We start from the raw sequence: 17,923 nt of genomic DNA, 5'->3' as shown, positions 1-17,923 counted from the left end.
TGGGAAACTATCTCACTAAGTATTCCACAGGGCTCAGTTCTCGGACCAATTCTCTTCCCATTTTCTATAAATGATTTACCCTTGAACATCAATGCAAGGTCAGTCCTATTTGCAGATGACACTTAAGTGCTGATTGACAAAAAAATATCTCTGCAGAAATCAATGAATGTGTTGTAAACACTTTGGATTCTCTGGAAGTCTAGTTTCAATTAAATGTTCTGAAACTAAACATTACAAAAACACAACTCACAAAGTTCAAAACAAAACAATCTAAACCAAGTGAGATCTATGTCCTACATGAAATGAGAAAATAGAACCAGCAAGCACAGTGAAATTCTTAGGACTAAACTTGGATGAAGACTTAAGGTGGCAGGCACACTCAGAATATTCAGTTAACAAACTAAATAGCCTTTCTTTTGCAATGCAAATGTTACATGATGTAATAGACATGGACAGCCGAAAAATTGTGTACCATAGTTACTTCAAATCTGTCATCAGATATGGCATAATGTTTCGGGGTAATCCAAGTTACATGGTATGGATATAAAAACTCCAAAAAAAGGATCATTAGGAAGATGTGTGCCGCACATCCAAGAACCTCATGTCACCCATTGTTTAAAAAACTAAATATATTATCTGTCCCATCACTACACATTTTTGAAATTCTAATTTTCCTGTATAGTAAACCTGAACTTTGCAAAGAATTTCACTTCAAACACACTTACACAATGAGGCAAAAACAAAATTTTATGCTCCCTCCACACCGATTATAGCTATATTCTATGACTCCTTGATACATGAGCATGAAAATATACAACAAATTAAAGGGCTGTGATATTCTGAACATGGAAATTGGTCATCTAAGGAAAAAATTACATGAACGCTTAGTGGAAAAATGTTATTATTCAGTGGAGGAGTTTATGAATGATGAGGTGATAATTTAAACAGGGCAACTAACATCTCTGAAAAAAAAAATGAAGAATGTAAAAGTATTGTACTGTTAGAAAATTGTTTGACAACTATACTTGTTATTATTTTTAAGTCTGTAAACTAAAGCCCTAAAATTATATATTGACATGTCTCCAGTACAACAGATCACACGACCTGAATATTGTATGTTATGAGATGAAATAAAGCAAAGCAAATCAAATCATGAAAACAAGGAGTTTGGTGTTTCCTCAGTAGGGAAAAAGATTCTTACTGCATTTGAGTGTTGTGATTACTTTAGTTGGAGTTGAGCAGTACTCACCAGTAGAAGGCCATAGGCCAGAGAGCTTCCAGCGAGCTGAGCGATGATGTAGACAGCAGCGGCTGGTAGTGTGATGTCACCACGCAGTGCTGCTCCCAGTGTCACGGCTGGGTTCAGGTGGCCCTCTGAAACTTGATGGGTGAACTGCCGGCCCGAACACAGTTTTACTTACCATTCTGCAATGGATGACTTTCAGGTACACGAGGCATTAGGTAGAATGGAATTGAATTGAATTTTATTTGATCCTGTGAAATTACATTGTGTACAGTAAATGTACGTGTAATATAGGATATGTCAAAGTATTAACATTCATTATCACTTATTTTTCTACACCTTTAGCTTACATTGTTACATCATTGATAATGAATAACAATTTATACAAATTTAATGGCATAAGTATTCTGCAACACTGTAAAACTCTTTTTCACTGAGATAGTCTTTAAGTTTCTTTGGAAAGTCATTGTGAAGTACACTATCTTGCAGGTTTTTAGGCAGACTTTTTAGTAGTCTGATACCAGAGTACTGACAACATGATATTACCATTGCTTGATCTTTGAGTGTGCCCTGATGGTTAAGAGTGGAAGTGTCAGACCACTAATCATAATGTCTAGGGTTAACATCAAAATGCAGTAGATCAGATAGGTTACCATGGAATGTTGTGACACAGTGGATTATGTTATTGTCTTAGGGACATAACTTAACAGCTACTGATATTACTGTCAAGGCATTATTCTGGAGAATTTAGAGGTGCAAGAGATTGGTGTCAGATGCCATACAGCACACTTCTGACTCATACAGGATTATTGGAACCAAGAGCTGATGCTAGAGCAGCAGCTAGAAGGTGTTGAAATTCTGACAATCAATGTAGTGGGTTTATGAACAGTGGGACTGTGATCTATACGCAAGGATTGAGAACTTTGCCACAATTTAGCTTTTGCTTGTTTAAAGAGTGTCCCAGGAGGAGTGGTCAGTATTCAGGGATATGAGAGGAACTAAAAGTAAATACATAGCTACAATGTTAAGAAACTGTACTAAAACTGGCTTAGCTGTTTGGAAAGTAATAAATAGCTTTAGCGATTGTAAGAACAAATCAACTAGTGATCTTACTATAAACCATAAAGGGCGTATCGTGAAATCCCAATACCAGATCACAAATGTTTTAATGAGCACTTTTCTTCTGTTGGAAAATCCATCAGTGGCCATTCCTACAATCTTATGTATAGATATAAGGACATTCCAACAAAAAAAAGCATATACTTGGCCCCAAGTGATAGCAAGGAAATAAAAAAAACACAGTGAGGACATTAAAAGATACAAAGTCTATCAACACACTGAAAAGGCACATAGACAACATAAGTGATGCATTGTGACAGCAGTAAATGATTTAATTGCATCAAGTTGTTTCCCAGATAGTCTAAAGGTAGCACAAGTAACCCCTATTCACAAGAAAGGTGATAAATTTGAAACTGAAAATTACCACCCCATCTTAATTTTACCTGCATTTTTAAGGTAGTTGAGGAAGTTATTTATACTAGACTGTGACATACATAAGTCAACACAACTTATTATTTGAAAATCAAAATGGCTTTATGGAAAACAAGTCAACTTCAATAGCTGCAGCACAATTAATAGACAAAATAATAACTGCCATGGGAAACAAGGAGTATGTTACTGGAGTGTTCCTTGATCTAGAAAAGCTTTTTTTTGTGTCAATACCATCATATTACTTGACAAGTTATGGATCCTGGGTATTAGAGAAACCAGCTATGAGTTAATAAAACCACATATGAGCAATAGAAAACAGTTTGTCTTGTGTAAAACAAACAGTGGGTCTTTCAAATCCAAAATTACTGATATTGAATATGGAGTGCCTCAAGGTTCTGTCTTGGGACCCCTTCTTTTCTTGATTTATGTTAATGATATACAGTATTGTTCCTCTAACTGTAAAAAAACTATTGTATGTGGATGATACATCAATTGTGTGCAAACACAAAGCCTATGACAGTCTGGAAGTGCTGTGCAACAATGTAACCAATGAAATAATCCAGTATTTCAATGAAAGCCATCTAAATGTAAGTACTTCAAAGACTGCAATAATGGAATTTAACACAAGGCCCCATGACACTCTCATCATACAGCCTCCATCACGGTTATGATCATTTTCATACACCACCAGCATCACCATTATATAATAGCATCATTGATATTCTCATCTGCAATAATATTTTAATGGTAATATAAAATCACATAAAGCATTTTAAAACTAATGAAAATTGTCCACCAATGTGTTTTTCAAAAAACATCATTTATTGCCATCTGTTTTGAAACTTCTTTTAGATACATATAATCACTGGCTGAAAAGCAGTTTTATCTGCTGCCAGTCCCACCTTTCATGGAGAACTGAAATAACAAAAAAGAACAAAAATGTCAGTCTTTGATAGCTCAACTGAAGATGGCTGACACATTCGTGATAGTGAATGACAGCTGGCTGCACATCATTGGGAAACCTGTTGTGCGTGGCAGTCTTTAATTTCATCTTCCCAAACGTTTCTTGACCAGAAGTTCTTTAAATTTTATGAAAAGGAGAAAATCCTTAGGAGCAAAATCTGGACTGTAGGGTGAGTGATAAAAAATTTCCAATCCAAACTGATCCAGCGAGGCTCTGATTGCAGCAGCAGTAGTGTGAGAATGGACATAGTCGTGAAAAAACACAATAACACAAGAAAGAAATCAGCACAAATGATTTTGTGTTGCTCACTGTAATTTTCTTAGGGTACCACAATATTGGTATGCACTGCTCATGTGGTGCAATGCGCAGGGCACTAGTTTGTGAGACAGGAAGGTGAATCAGACCTGTATCGGATCTGCACAGCAGATTAATGACCGTGGCTGACACACCAACCAGCCTGATGGTCATTTATAGGTGAGTTCCCGTACTCATTTAGGCAAATACTTGGCTGATTCTCACCTTTCAACTCAGAAAACATAACACAGAAATAGTCAAAATACAATAACAAAATACAGAACAAAGTTCACAAATTTCACAGACAGATAGCACACACAACTTCCCTTCCGTAGATAACTGAAGACTGGAGAAGAAGAAGAATCACAGTACCAGTTTGCATTCATCATAGTGTCTATTCTGACAAGAAATCCACCAAGAAAACATTCTTACAATTCCAAAAAGCAGGTGCCATAAACTAGTGTTGATAGAGTTGGAAATTTCATGGTTTTACGGGTGATAGGGATCGAGGTCACTCAGGCGTTAGGTGCTTCATCTCTGGAGTGAAGTTAGAGCACTATGTCTTATCACCAGTGACAGTCTGATTAAGAAAGGCATTTCCTTCTGTTTGAAACTACATAAAAAACATCAGTGCTCCAGCCTTTCTCCGTGTTTTGTGTTAACCACTATGCTGGGGGATCCATAGTGCACTAATTTTTGTACAGCTGAGGTGTTCAGGCACAGTTTCACCACGAAAAGACCAAAACATTCTTGGGAAAAAGAAAAACTGTAACCCCTTCTACACATATTTCTTGTATAATTTCGTTCACTTGATTCTTAAAATCATATGTGATGAGTGAATGATGTGCAGGTCAAGTTCTGAGGAGCAAATTTAATCATCCAGTACTGAAAATTTCACATTACTTCCCCCCTGGGGGTTCGGGGGTTAGAATAGGCCCGCAGTATTCCTGCCTGTCGTAAGAGGCAACTAAAAGGAGTCTCAACTGTTTCGGCCTTATGTAATGGTCCCCTCTCGGGTTTGACCTCCATCTTTCTAAATTATTCCGAAGAGCGAGCCAATTGTGGAAGGGCGCCTTACATGGTGCACTGTATCCGTCATGCATTGACACCTTTAGCCGGGTTTTTCGTCGTTGCAATGGTGTCCCGCTCGTTTTCCATCTCTTGGGCGAGGATACGTCCCTGGGTGCGATTACCACACTGCACTCTGCAGTGTTGCTTTTAACTGTGACGACGACCTTGGACCTTCTTGCACCTAAGATCCAGCACGGTAGCCAGTCCGTTGTGGTGGGGCCGCCATGTACCCTGTTGGTTGTAGCCCCCTGACAACACAGGGATCGCTCTACTGATGCCTGCGCCGTTAACTCCCCTTGTATGCCAAGGAGTAGATGCCCATCTCCCTGGGGCATCGGGACTCCCGGCAATGGCCATCCTGCCAGGTGGCCTTTGCTGTGGCTGGGTGGCGCCCGTGGGGAGGGCCCTTGGTCGGAGTAGGTGGCATCAGGGTGGATGACACGCAATGAAGCGTGGCACATCTTCTCTTGCTGGTGGCCAGCCACCAGCAGTCTCTAAGCGTTCGAGAGCCCATTTTAAAGGTAACGTTTATGACCCAAAATCGTTCCCCTCCCTCGCCACACCATGGGAGGAACGAAAGGCATTGAATGACAGTGAGACGTATTCGCCCAGATATCTTGTCTGTACCAGAGCTGATGGGGAATCTTTTCTATCCGTGAAGCCTCAGTTCTTTGTAGAGCATTTAGAGGACAAGTATGGGGAGGTGGAGGGCTTGTCCAAGATGCGGTCCGGATCGGTGTTGATAAAAACGGCATCCTCCGCCCAGTCGCGGGCCTCGCTCGCTTGTACTAAGCTGGGGGATGTCTCCGTCACTATCACGCCCCATAAAAGTCTGAATATGGTCCAGGGCATTATCTTCCACAGGGATCTCCTTTTACAGTCCGATGATGAGCTGCGCGCCAACTTGGAGCGCCGAGGTGTCCATTTCATCCGGCGCGTCCACCGAGGTCCGAGGGATCGTCAGGTTTCCACCGGTGCCTTCATCTTGGCCTTTGAGGGTGATACGTTACCTGAGAAGGTCAAGGTGATGGTGTACCGTTGTGATGTCAAGCCATATATCCCTCCCCCAATGCGGTGCTTCAAGTGTTGGAAGTTTGGCCATATGTCTTCACGCTGTGCTTCTGACCTCATCTGTCGCGATTGCAGTCGACCATCCCATCCTGATCATCCCTGTGCCCCACCTCCAATCTGTGTGAACTGTGGAGCACACCATCCGCCTTGCTCGCCAGACTGTCCGATTCTGCAGAAGGAACGGAAGATCATGGAAATCAAGACCCTCGACCGCCTGACATACACTGAGGCGAAGCGGAAATATGATCGGCTTCATCCAGTGCACATGACAGCTTCTTATGCCGCAACTGTCACTCCTGCTACAGTTCCATCCGCTCCAGTCAGCTCTCAGAGTCGAAGTCCCACACCTGCCCCCTTGATGGTGGGGGGCACTAAACCCACTGTTGCTCCTGCTCCATCTACTTCAGGAGCAACACCCCCCCAACCATCGGGGACATCAGTTCCCCCTTCCCAGCCGGAGAGGCGTAAGACTTCTTCGGCTACTCTCGTAAGGAAGGGGTCCCTTGGGGACCTCCCTTCTCAAGTTCCGACTGGTACCAAGGCCGACAGCCGCAAGTGGCTTAAACAACCGCCGGTCCCTGGTCGTCGGGACACACAGTCGTCGTCTGTCCCTGAGACTGACCCAGTGCCGCCCTCCCAGCCTGAACCACCAAAGGCACAGCGCGAGAAGCAGAAGAAGAAGAAACTCCCCAAGGCTACCGACATTGCGGTGGCACCCATTCCATCGCTTCCTACAAGCTCTGCATCTGAGGATGAGGTGGAGATCCTGGCGTCCGCTGAGGACATGGATCTCGCCAGTCCCTCGGACGCAATAGATGGCTGTTGTCCAGGTGGTGACTCAGTAGCAGCAGGGGCCCAGGAGGCGTAATCTGCCTCCCCAGTCCCTTCACGCCTTTCCCATCCATGGCCAATACCATCCTCCAGTGGAACTGCAGCGGTTTCTTCCACCATCTAGCTGAGCTCCGCCAACTTATCAGCCTTCATCCTTTCCTTTGCATTGCTCTGCAGGAAACTTGGTTTCCAGCAATGCGAACCCCCACCCTCCGTGGCTTTCGGGGTTATTTTAAGAACTGGGCAGCTTATGAAAGGGTGTCTGGTGGCGTCTGCATATATGTCCTTAACTCTCTTCACAGCGAGTTTGTACCTCTACAAACAGCTTTAGAGGCTGTCGCTGTTTGGGTGTGGACGCCACAGGCTATTACCGTCTGCAGTATTTACCTTCCACCGGATGGTGCTGTCGCGCAGCATGTCCTGGCTGCTCTGATAGCCCAACTGCCGCCATCTTTCTTGTTGCTGGGCGATTTCAATGCCCACAACCCTCTATGGGGTGGGACTGTCTCCGATGACCGCAGTCGTGCCATGGAGCATTTGTTGGTTCAGCTCGACCTTAGCCTCTTGAATACCGGTGCTCCCACGCATTTCAGTGTGGCCCATGGCTCGTTTTCGGCCATCCGGCCATTGATCTCTCTCTTTGCAGCCCCGGACTTGTCCCATCCCTCCACTGAAGAGTGCATCCTGACCTGTGTGGTAGTGACCATTTTCCCATCTATTTGTCACTGCCCCAGTGTCATTCTTCTGGGCGCCTGCCCCGCTGGGCTCTCCACAGGGCTGACTGGCCGAGTTTTACTTCCGCGGCAACCGTTGAGTCTCCCCCACAGGGTGACATTGACGAGGTGGTCCGTGTCTTAACCACGTCAATCATTTCGGCGGCCGAGGCTGCCATCCCCCGCTCTTCTGGACTCCCTCGGAGGAAGGCTGTACCCTGGTGGTCGCCGGAGATTGCTGAGGCTATTCGCGACCGTAGGCGGGCCCTCCAGCGTCATAGGTGGCACCCGTCTCTCGAGACCCTCATCGCCTTTAAGAGGCTCTGTGCCTTCGCCCGTCGTCTTATTAGACGGCGTAAGCAGGAATGCTGGGAGCGGTATGTCTCATCCTTGGGCTCCCTTGTCTCCCCCTCGCTCGTGTGGTCCCGGATACGGCGGATTTATGGACACCAGACCCCTATGGGTGTCCCTGGGATCTCCTTGGACGGCGCTGTCTGCACGGACGCTGCCGCCATTGCTGAACACCTTGCTGCGCACTTTGCTCAGAGCTCTGCGACTGCAACTTATCCCCCCGCCTTTCGCACTCTCAAGGAGCGAGCCAAGCAGACTCCGTTATCGTTCCGCACGCGTCGTTCTGAAACATACAATGCTCCTTTCCGAGGGAATTCCTCGCTGCCCTCGCCGATTGCCCTGATACAGCACCAGGACCGGACTGCATCCACGCACAGATGCTGAAGCATCTCTCCAGGGACTGCCAGAGACACATCCTCACCATCTTTAACCACATTTGGAGCGAGGGCGTGTTCCCGTCGCAATGGCGAGAGGGTGTTATTGTCCCCATCTTGAAGCCCGGTGCGGACCCACTGGCGATGGACAGCTATCGTCCCATTACCCTCACCAACGTTTTGTGCAAATTGCTCGAACGTATGGTGGGGCAGCGTTTGTGTTGGGTCCTTGAGTCGCGCGGTCTCCTCGCTCCATCCCAGGGTGGCTTCCGTCGGGGCCGGTCTGCCACGGACAATTTGGTGCGGCTGGAATCTGCTATCCGTACGGCCTTTGCACGACGTCAGCATCTCGTTGCTGTATTTTTCGATCTGCGGAAGGCGTATGACACCACATGGAGGCATCACATCCTCGCCACGTTGTATGAGTGGGGTCTTCATGGTCGGCTCCCGGCTTTTCTTCAAACCTTTTTATTACGCTGCTCTTTCCGGGTGCAAGTCGGTGCCGCCTCTAGTTCATCTTATATACAGGAAAATGGGGTCCCGCAGGGCTCGGTGTTGAGCGTCTCCTTATTTCTAGTGGCCATTAGTGGTCTGGCTGCAGCCGTGGGGTCGTCGGTGACTCCTTCTTTGTATGCCGACGACTTCTGCATCTCATTTAGCTCCACGACTACGGGAGTCGCCGAACGCAGGCTGCAAGTCGCCGTTCGCAAGGCAGCATCATGGGCTCTGACTCATGGTTTTCAGTTCTTTGCAGCCAAGACTCGAGTTATGCACTTCTGCAGGCGTCGGACGGTCCACCCTCATCCTGAACTTTACCTCGACGGCCACCTGCTTGAAGTGGTGGACACTTGCCGCTTCTTCGGACTCATGTTTGATGCCCGGCTCACATGGGTCCCTCATATTACTCAGCTGAAGCAAAAATGCTGGCGGCACCTCAACGCCCTCCGCTGCCTTAGCCACACGTCTTGGGGTGCAGATCGCTGCACGCTGCTGCGATTGTACAGAGCCCTTGTGCAGTCCCGGCTTGATTATGGGAGCCTGGCCTATGGGTCTGCATCACCCTCAGTGTTGAAGTTGTTGGACCCCATACACCACTGTGGGGTTCGACTTGCAACTGGCGATTTTCGTACCAGCCCCGTGGATAGTCTACTGGTGGAGGCCAGGGTTCCCCCGCTGCGGATTCGCCGCCATCGACTGCTCGCCGACTATGCTGTCCACGTGCATTGCTCACTAGGCCATCCCAATCATTGCCTCCTTTTCCCTGCCATGGTCCTCCATCTGTCCGAACGGCGACCTAGGTCTGGGCTTTCCGTAGCTGTCTGCGTCCGGTCCCTGCTGTCGGAACTGGGGTCATTCCCTCTTCTGCCTCCCTTCCGGGTCCGTGCACCTACGCCTCCCTGGTGTTTGTCCCGGCCGTCCGTCCGTCTGGACTTGGCACAGGGACCCAAGGACTCGGTTCCGCCTGTGGCCCTCCGTCGCCGTTTTCTTGCGCTCCTCGCCTCATTTTCGGACTGTGAGACTGTCTACACTGATGGTTCCCTGGTTGATGGTCGCACTGCCTACGCTTTTGCTCACGCTGCCCATGTTGAGCAGCACTCCTTGCCAGCTGGCTGCAGTATTTTTACTGCAGAGCTGGTGGCCATATTGCGCGCTCTTGAGCATATGCGTTTCTGCTCAGGTAGGTCCATCGTCATTTGCAGTGACTCCCTGAGCAGCCTTCAGGCCATTGACCGCTGCTATCCCTCTTCTCTTCTGGTGTCCTCTATTCAGGAGTCTGTTTCCGCCATTGCCCGTTCTGGTCGTTCGGTGGTCTTGGTTTGGACGCCAGGTCATGTTGGCATCCCGGGGAACGAACGTGTTGACAGGCTGGCCAGAGGGGCGATCGACATCCCAGCTTTGGAAATCGGCTTCACGGCTCGCGATCAGCAGCTGGTGTTGCGCCGTAAGGTGCTTGGGATGTGGTCTGCTGAGTGGCGAGGCATGACAGCACCTAATAAACTGCGGGCTGTCAAGGAGACGACTGATGTGTGGCGCTCCTCCCTGCGGTCTTCTCGCAGGGACTCTGTTATCCTGTGTTGGCTCCGCATCGGCCATACATACCTGACACACGGCCATCTTTTGCGTCAGGAGGATCCCCCCCCTGTGTCGGTGTGGGTCCCGGCTGACGGTCGCCCACATTTTATTGGAGTGTCCCCGACTGCGCACCCTCCAGCAGTCTTTTAATCTCCCGGGCACTTTGCCTTTGGTTTTAAGCGACAATGCCTCCGTGGCTGATGACATTTTACATTTTATCCGTGGTAGCCCTTTTTATGGTTCCATTTAGGGAGGTCCTGCTCCTTTCCCTTTGTGTGTCTCTTGTCCTCGAGTCTCTCGTATTTGGTTGCAGATTTTAGTGTGTAGTCGGTTGGTTGACTCTTTCCCTTTTTTGTAGTCATGGTCAGTCAACCAGTCTCCGGCCATCTTCTTTTCTTCTGTTTTTCTTTGTCTGGTGTTCATCTGTACTCTTCGTGTCTGTTGTGTTCGTTACCGCATTTGTGTTCTTTTAGGGCCTGGGGGGAGTCTCCTTCCCCTTGGGGTTTTACTTGCTTCGTGCATTTATGTCTCGCCTGTTTTTGGAATGGGGGACTGATGACCTTAGCTGTTTAGTCCCCCTTAAACATCCCAACAACCACCACCACCACCACCACATTACTTCACATAATTGACAGTAAATTTCTGATAGTTTCAACTTCCAAACATTTAACACTTTTGACCTCACAGTCAGTTCGTGTTAAAATCTCACAAAATGCACAATGACTACTTATTTTTATTGGCACTTGTAGATCATTGTGAAAGGATGTCAAAGAAACCAGTTGACCTAACAACAATATGCTCAGCAAGAACACACAACAGATTATTGACACCTGGAGTACCCTCGTACATAACCATAAGCAATAAAAATGCAATGAGAAAATGAGGAATTTGGAAATTATGTCCATTCCCAGGCTGGAATTGTTTAACATATATGAGAAAAAAGCTGCTGTCTCTATTATAATTAAGAAAGCTTTGAGCACTTACCCTCTATGGATTTGGTGCTGCATATGAAATATTATATACCAAGTGGGAACTGTTATATTTGGAACATATTCACCAAATGAGAATATGCCACAGCAAACCAAGAGCAAGAATTTGACTAGATGGAGTGACAATAGGACAGAACTGAAAGAAGATGGTTAAGCTGAAATGCACATTCATTGAATCTGACAGACTAACATTACTCACATAATGTGACATTCTGGAGACCAAAAATCTGCTCTATAGGAATCAATGAGGGTTTCTAAAACAATGATCGTGTGAAATGCAGCTCGTTCTGTATGTGTTTCCTCTATCTCCAACAAATGGTCCTATACCACTCCCTTCGGGCACACCCAAAGTTACTTTTACATCTGAAGACATCACTCTGTTGAGAATGAACAGAACACAGCATGTCATTCTCAACAGAGTGATGTCTTCAGACGTAAAAGTAACTTCAGGTGCCCCCCAAGGAAGTGGTATAGGACCATTAGTTTTCCCAAAATATATAAATGACCTAGCAGACAATGTCAGAAGTTTCATGAGGCTTTTGCGAATGATGCTGTTGGAGACAGAGGAAACACATTGCTAGAAAATTGTAGCAAAATGCAGGAAGACCTGCAGAGCAACTGACCCTCAACATAAACAAATGTAAGGCACTGCATGTACACAGACAGAGAGACCCTTCACTGGATAATTACACAACTGCAGAAAAGTCTCTGAAAGCGGTTACTTCCATAGAATATCTAGGAGTATCAACATGGAGTGATTTGAAGTGGAACAACCACATAAAATTAACTGCAGGTATTCCAGATGTCAGACAGATTCAGTGGAAGAATCTTCAGGAAATGTAGTTCATCAACAAAGGAAGTAGCTTACAAAACACTACTTTCACCAGTTCTTGATTATTGCTCATCAGTCTGGAAAATAGAGAAGATCTGAACGAGAGCAACAAATTTCGTTACAGGTTTCTTTAGTAAGAGCAAAAGCACCACAGAGATGCTCTGCCAACTCCATTGCCAGACACTGCAAGAGAGGCCTTCTGCATTGTGGACTGGTCTACTGTTTAAGTTCCAAGAGTGTACGTTCCTAGAAGAGTCAACCAATATATTGCTTCCTCATGCTTATATTTCCTGAAAAGACCATGATGATAAAAGAAGAGAGATCTGAGCCCACATGCAGGCTTACTAGCAATCATACTTCCCACAAACCAATCAAAACTGAAACAGGAAAAAGGGGAAGTGACACTGGTACACACAGTACCCTTCGCCAAACTCCCTAATGTGGCTTGTGGAATATAGATGTAGATGTAGATTTAGTTTAGATGTAGATGTAGATGAAGAAGAGTGGAGGCAGACAAGATATATTATGAGGTGTGATTGGAAAGTTTTAACAGTGGGCTTGTAATTGTACAATGGTGGTACTTACATGCTACTGTCCCCTTCTGACTGAACACACCGACTCCAACAGTGTTTCCACTTTTGGAAACATCCCTGGAAACTTTTTTCTGAAGTGTGTTATGGACACTCTGGGTTTTTGCCTGCATGTCTTCAACCAAGTCAAATCCCTTCCTTTTCAGTGAAAATTTCAGTTTAGAAAACAGGTAGAAGTCTGAAAGGGCCAAATCGAGAATATGGTGGTTGTGGAAGCACAAGAATTTTGAATTTGGTCAAGAATTCAACGATGGAGAAGACACAATGAGCTGGAGCTTTGTCATGGTGTAGCACCCAATTCCTGTCTTTCTACAATACAGGCCTTTTCTTCTGCACCTTTTCGCACAAACACTCAAGGACACACTTTCAGTATTCCTGGTTAACTGTCTGTCCTCCAGGGGTAAATTCATGATGCACAATACCGGTAGAATTGGAAAAAGTCACCAACATTGTTTTCACCTTCGACCAACTTTACCGTGCTTTTTCCTGTCGTGGTGAACCTGGAGTCTTCCACTGCAAAGACTGCACTTTGGTTTCAGGATCATATCCATATACCCACAGTTTGTCACCTGTAATTATCCTGTTTAACAAGTTTGGGTCATTTTTAGTCTGATTAATCAATTCTTGGCACACTTAAAGTCAGTATTATCTCTGGACACTTGCCAAAACTTTTGGAATGAATTTTGTGGATACTCGATGCATGTTCAAATCTTCAGTTAAAATTGGCTGAACTGCATGGAAACTTAAATTAAGTTCATCAGCCATCTCCCTAATTGTACGTCTATGATCAGAGAGCACTAAGTCGCGAACTTTCACAACATTTTTTAGGTGGAAGGACGGCTGGACCGTGGTTCATCTTCAAATGATTCTCAGCCATTTTTAAATCTGTTGAATCAGACAAAAATATTTGACTGGCTCATACAAATATCTCCAAAATCTTTTTTTAATAGGTTGTAAGGCTCAGAAGCTGATTTCCTGGCTTTAAAACAAAATTTCACATAAATTCGTTCCTCCATTTTTACATCCATTTTCACGCAGACGGAATCCGGCAACAAGACCTAACAGACCCATACTCAACCACTGCCACAATGAACTGAATAAAGGAAATGCAGTTTTCTGTCAGAGGACATTGAAGGACAAGGCAATGACTCACTCCCCACCCTCCGTGTACCTGTCCGCCAAACCAGTAAGCAGAAGTGGATCCTGTTATGTGTCGACAGAAGTGCCGACACAGTGTTATTTAGAAGGGCCGAATAGGCATGCTATCAGCTCACCCAGAATATCGTGAAGTCTGAAACAGGATGCTCAATGAATGCTAATAAGAAAAGTACGTTGCTTTGGGAATACTTAACTTTAATCCATCCTTTTGGTATACATCGTTTATGGTGAATACAAGTAAGACTCTCTCCAGATATGGTTAACTGCGCCTTGCTAGGTCGTAGCTATGGACTTAGCTGAAGGCTATTCTAACTGTCTCTCGGCAAATGAGAGGAAGGCTTCGTACGTCTAGTCGCTAGCAATGTCGTCCGTACAACTGGGGCGAGTGCTAGTCCGTCTTTCTAGACCTGCCATGTGGTGGCGCTAGGTCTGCAAGTACTGACAGTGGCGACACGTGGGTCCGACATGTACTAATGGACCGCGGCCGATTTAAGCTACCACCTAGCAAGTGTGGTGTCTGGCGGTGACACCACAGATCCATTTCAATCAGACCTCATATGTTGTTCATCAAGGAGTACTAAACAATCATGGTTTGTGAGAGGAGGTTGTCCTGAGCAGTGAGGCTTGGCATATGATATCAGGAATTCAATGAGATGCTGTTGATAGCTGATTATTATATCAGTGTAAAATGCCATAGTCCTTATGTTTGTTCATGCAGAAAAAGCATTTCATGGAGTGCATTAGACAAATTGAAAGAAAAGTCCTTAGTATGAACTGAAAACCATGAATCGAGGCAAGCAGGTGTATGCAGTTTTTCTTATTTTCTGAGAAGCATTTGATTCATAATCACAACAAGATCTATCAATGAGAGAATGATCATACTGGGTACCAAATGAGATTATTATCTGGACTGAGTATTTCTAAGTAGAAGGGATGTATTATGTTACCTTGAATGGGAAGCCATCCACAGATGCACAAGTAACTTCAGGCGTGGCTCAATGACTTGTGCTGATACTTTTTGCAGATGATGCAGTTACCTACAATTAAGTACTATCTGAAAAGTCTACCCCCAGTAGCTGAGTGGTCAGCACAACAGACTGTCAATCCTCAGGGCCCGGGTTCAATTCCCAGCTGGGTTGGAGGTTTTCTCCACTCAGGGACTGGGTGTTGTGTTGTCCTAATCATCATCATTTCATCCCCATCAACGCACAAGTTGCCAAAGTGGCGTCAAATCGAAAGACTTGCACCAGGCGAGTGGTCTACCTGACAGGAGGCCCTCGTCACACGTCATTATTATTATTACTATCTGAAAAGAAAACTGCTCAAACATTCAGTGAGATCCTGATAAGATTTCAAAGTAATACAAAGATTGGCAGCTTGCTTCAAATGTTCATAAATTTAAACATATGCTCTTTACAAAATGCAAAAACATGGTATTCAATGAGTATGATAATACTGAGACACAACTGCACTCAGTCAATTCATACAAGTAAAGAGATATAAAAGTCTATTAGGATTTGAAAATGGATTATCTCATAGACTCACCATCAGTCGTAGGTAAAACAAATGATGGAGTTTGTCGAATACTGGGAAAATGCAGTCTACAAAGGAAGTTGCTTAGAAAACACTTATGTGATGTATCTGAGAACATTAGTCAAGTGTGTGGGACCCATGCCAAGGAAGAGAGTCATGGAGATGGTACAAAACATGAAGTGGCAGATGCCTGAATGTAGACGTTGGCTACCCCTAAAAGCATTCCTGCAAAGTTTCAAAAACTTGCATTAAATGAGTATTCTAGGTATACACTACATATCACTTCCATATGGACTGCGACGATGAGATTAGACTATTTACAGTGCTCAGAGAGACTTTTAAGCAATCCATTTTCCTGTGCCCAGTAGTCAAATGGAACAGGTAAAAAACTTAGTGCCTTGTGCAAAGATAACATAGGTGTCTGCGAGGAGGTCACTTGCCCGCTTCTGGAATTTAGTGTGATGTTTAACTGATCAAAATTGTTCAAATGTGTGTGAAATCTTATGGGTCTTAACTGCTAAGGTCATCATTCCCTAAGCTTACACACTACTTAACCTAAATTATCCTAAGGACAAACACACACACCCATGCCCGAGGGAGGCCTCAAACCTTCACCGGGACCAGCCACGCAGTCCATGACTGTAGCACCTTAGACTGCTTGGCTAATCCCGTGTGGCGTTTAATTGATCACAAATTTCTATAAATGGTTGCCTGCATTTGTACTAAGCTGCGGGTTTAGCACTGCTGGGATGGAAAATATTGTGACTTAGCAATTGCTACATAACTTACAATTGGATTTGCTTAATTGTCAAACTTATGATGGGAATTTTGTGGTTTTCCTGGCCTACGATGGTGGTTTCACCAGCACCCTTCAGTGAAATTGGATATGAACCTCCATAGAACATCGACAGAATAATCGCCATACTTTTGTCTGTTGCTTCCTCATACAGCCCAACTCTACAGAATGCAACACAGTGCAACATGCAGTCACAGAGCTACAAATTCTGGTCTTTGGTAAGCATCTCTTCACAATAACATGTCAAAATGGGGAGGCGAAGGATGGCACAGCTTTTTTTCTCACATTCGCCTAATCATACACTGGTCTTTGGTTACACTATACATGAACAACCCAAAAAATGCAGCTTAAAAAACAAATCTATTCAACTTTAATTATGCCAGTTGACTCAAAATCAGCATAAGTAAAACAGAAAGCTTGTGCTTCCATCTGAATAACAGACAAGTCAACCATCAACTGCAAATCCATTTTAATGAAAATCCTGTAAAATCCAACTGTACCCTGAGCTACATGGGTGTCACACTTGACGGATCCTCGATCTATCGATCACCTTAACACAGCCAGAGTTCACACCACAAACGGTAACCTTTCAGAAGCTTTGTGGTGCCCCTTCCACACAGCAGAACATTGGGCTACTGTGTGGCAGAACAGCAGGCATACAAGCAAGCTTGGCACCCAACTCAGTATAACGGTATGTGTGCTCACAGGCTGTCGACTACAAGAGGTTGCTGAAAATAACCTGGCTCTGTTGCCTTTTAGTTGAAATTAAAAAAAAATCATACAATTTGTTCTGTTGCAGATGTAGCCGAGATGGCATGGTCACAAGTAAGTTCCTCACCATTGGAGTTAGAAGCCATCATGAAGTTTTTGTTTCTCCAGGAATAGTCCACAAAAGACATTCACACTGAGACGTCGCAAACACTGGGAGAGAAGTGTTCTTCCTAAATCACTGTTAAAACTAGATACCACATTTCAAGACAGGCCATTTCACTGCTGAAGACGAGCTCCGCATTGGTCAGCCTCAATCCGCAACAGACATTTCAACATCACATGATGTCCATGAGCTGATTCTTCAGACTGACGAATATCCACCAAAAAGATAGCTGAGATACTGGACATCTTCCAGGAGTGTGTTGATTTCATTAATGCAACAGTCCTAGACATGCACAAACTTTCAACGACATGGGTGCCAAAATGACGGAACTATGAACGCGTGGAGACATCGAAAGTCATTTTGCGCCATTCTCAAGCTCCAGAGATCTTTTGGCGAGATTAGTGACTGAGGATGAAACTTAGATTCACATGTATGACTCTGAAATCAAGGAATAATCAAAATAATGGCGCCACAGTGGGTACCCACGGTTGAAGTAGTTCTCCACCCATCAACTGGCCAAAAAAGTTGTGGCGTCCGTTTACTGGAACAAAGATAGCATTCTGTTGATGAACTATTTCTCTCAGGCATCTACTATAACCAGACAATATTTTGTTAACCAGCTGGACTAGTTGAAGGAAGCAGTTAAGAGTAAACGCTGAGGAAAGTTGACCAAAA

The 17,923-nt window shown here is 44.9% G+C and overlaps 1 protein-coding gene across 1 annotated transcript in view; it reads right to left on the bottom strand.

The window, feature by feature from the left end:
* The window catches only part of LOC126088420 (uncharacterized), a 124,977-nt gene that overhangs the window by 34,032 nt on the left and 73,022 nt on the right, over nucleotides 1-17,923 (bottom strand). Inside the window, exon 3 of the mRNA XM_049906561.1 lies at nucleotides 1,250-1,393. Coding sequence (XP_049762518.1) covers nucleotides 1,250-1,393 — 144 coding nt within the window. The remainder of the gene's footprint in view (nucleotides 1-1,249; nucleotides 1,394-17,923) is intronic.

The sequence above is a fragment of the Schistocerca cancellata genome, chromosome 6, assembly GCF_023864275.1.
Source record: "Schistocerca cancellata isolate TAMUIC-IGC-003103 chromosome 6, iqSchCanc2.1, whole genome shotgun sequence".
Classification (NCBI taxonomy): Eukaryota; Metazoa; Arthropoda; class Insecta; order Orthoptera; family Acrididae; genus Schistocerca; species Schistocerca cancellata.
This window is presented reverse-complemented; position numbering and strand designations above follow the sequence as displayed.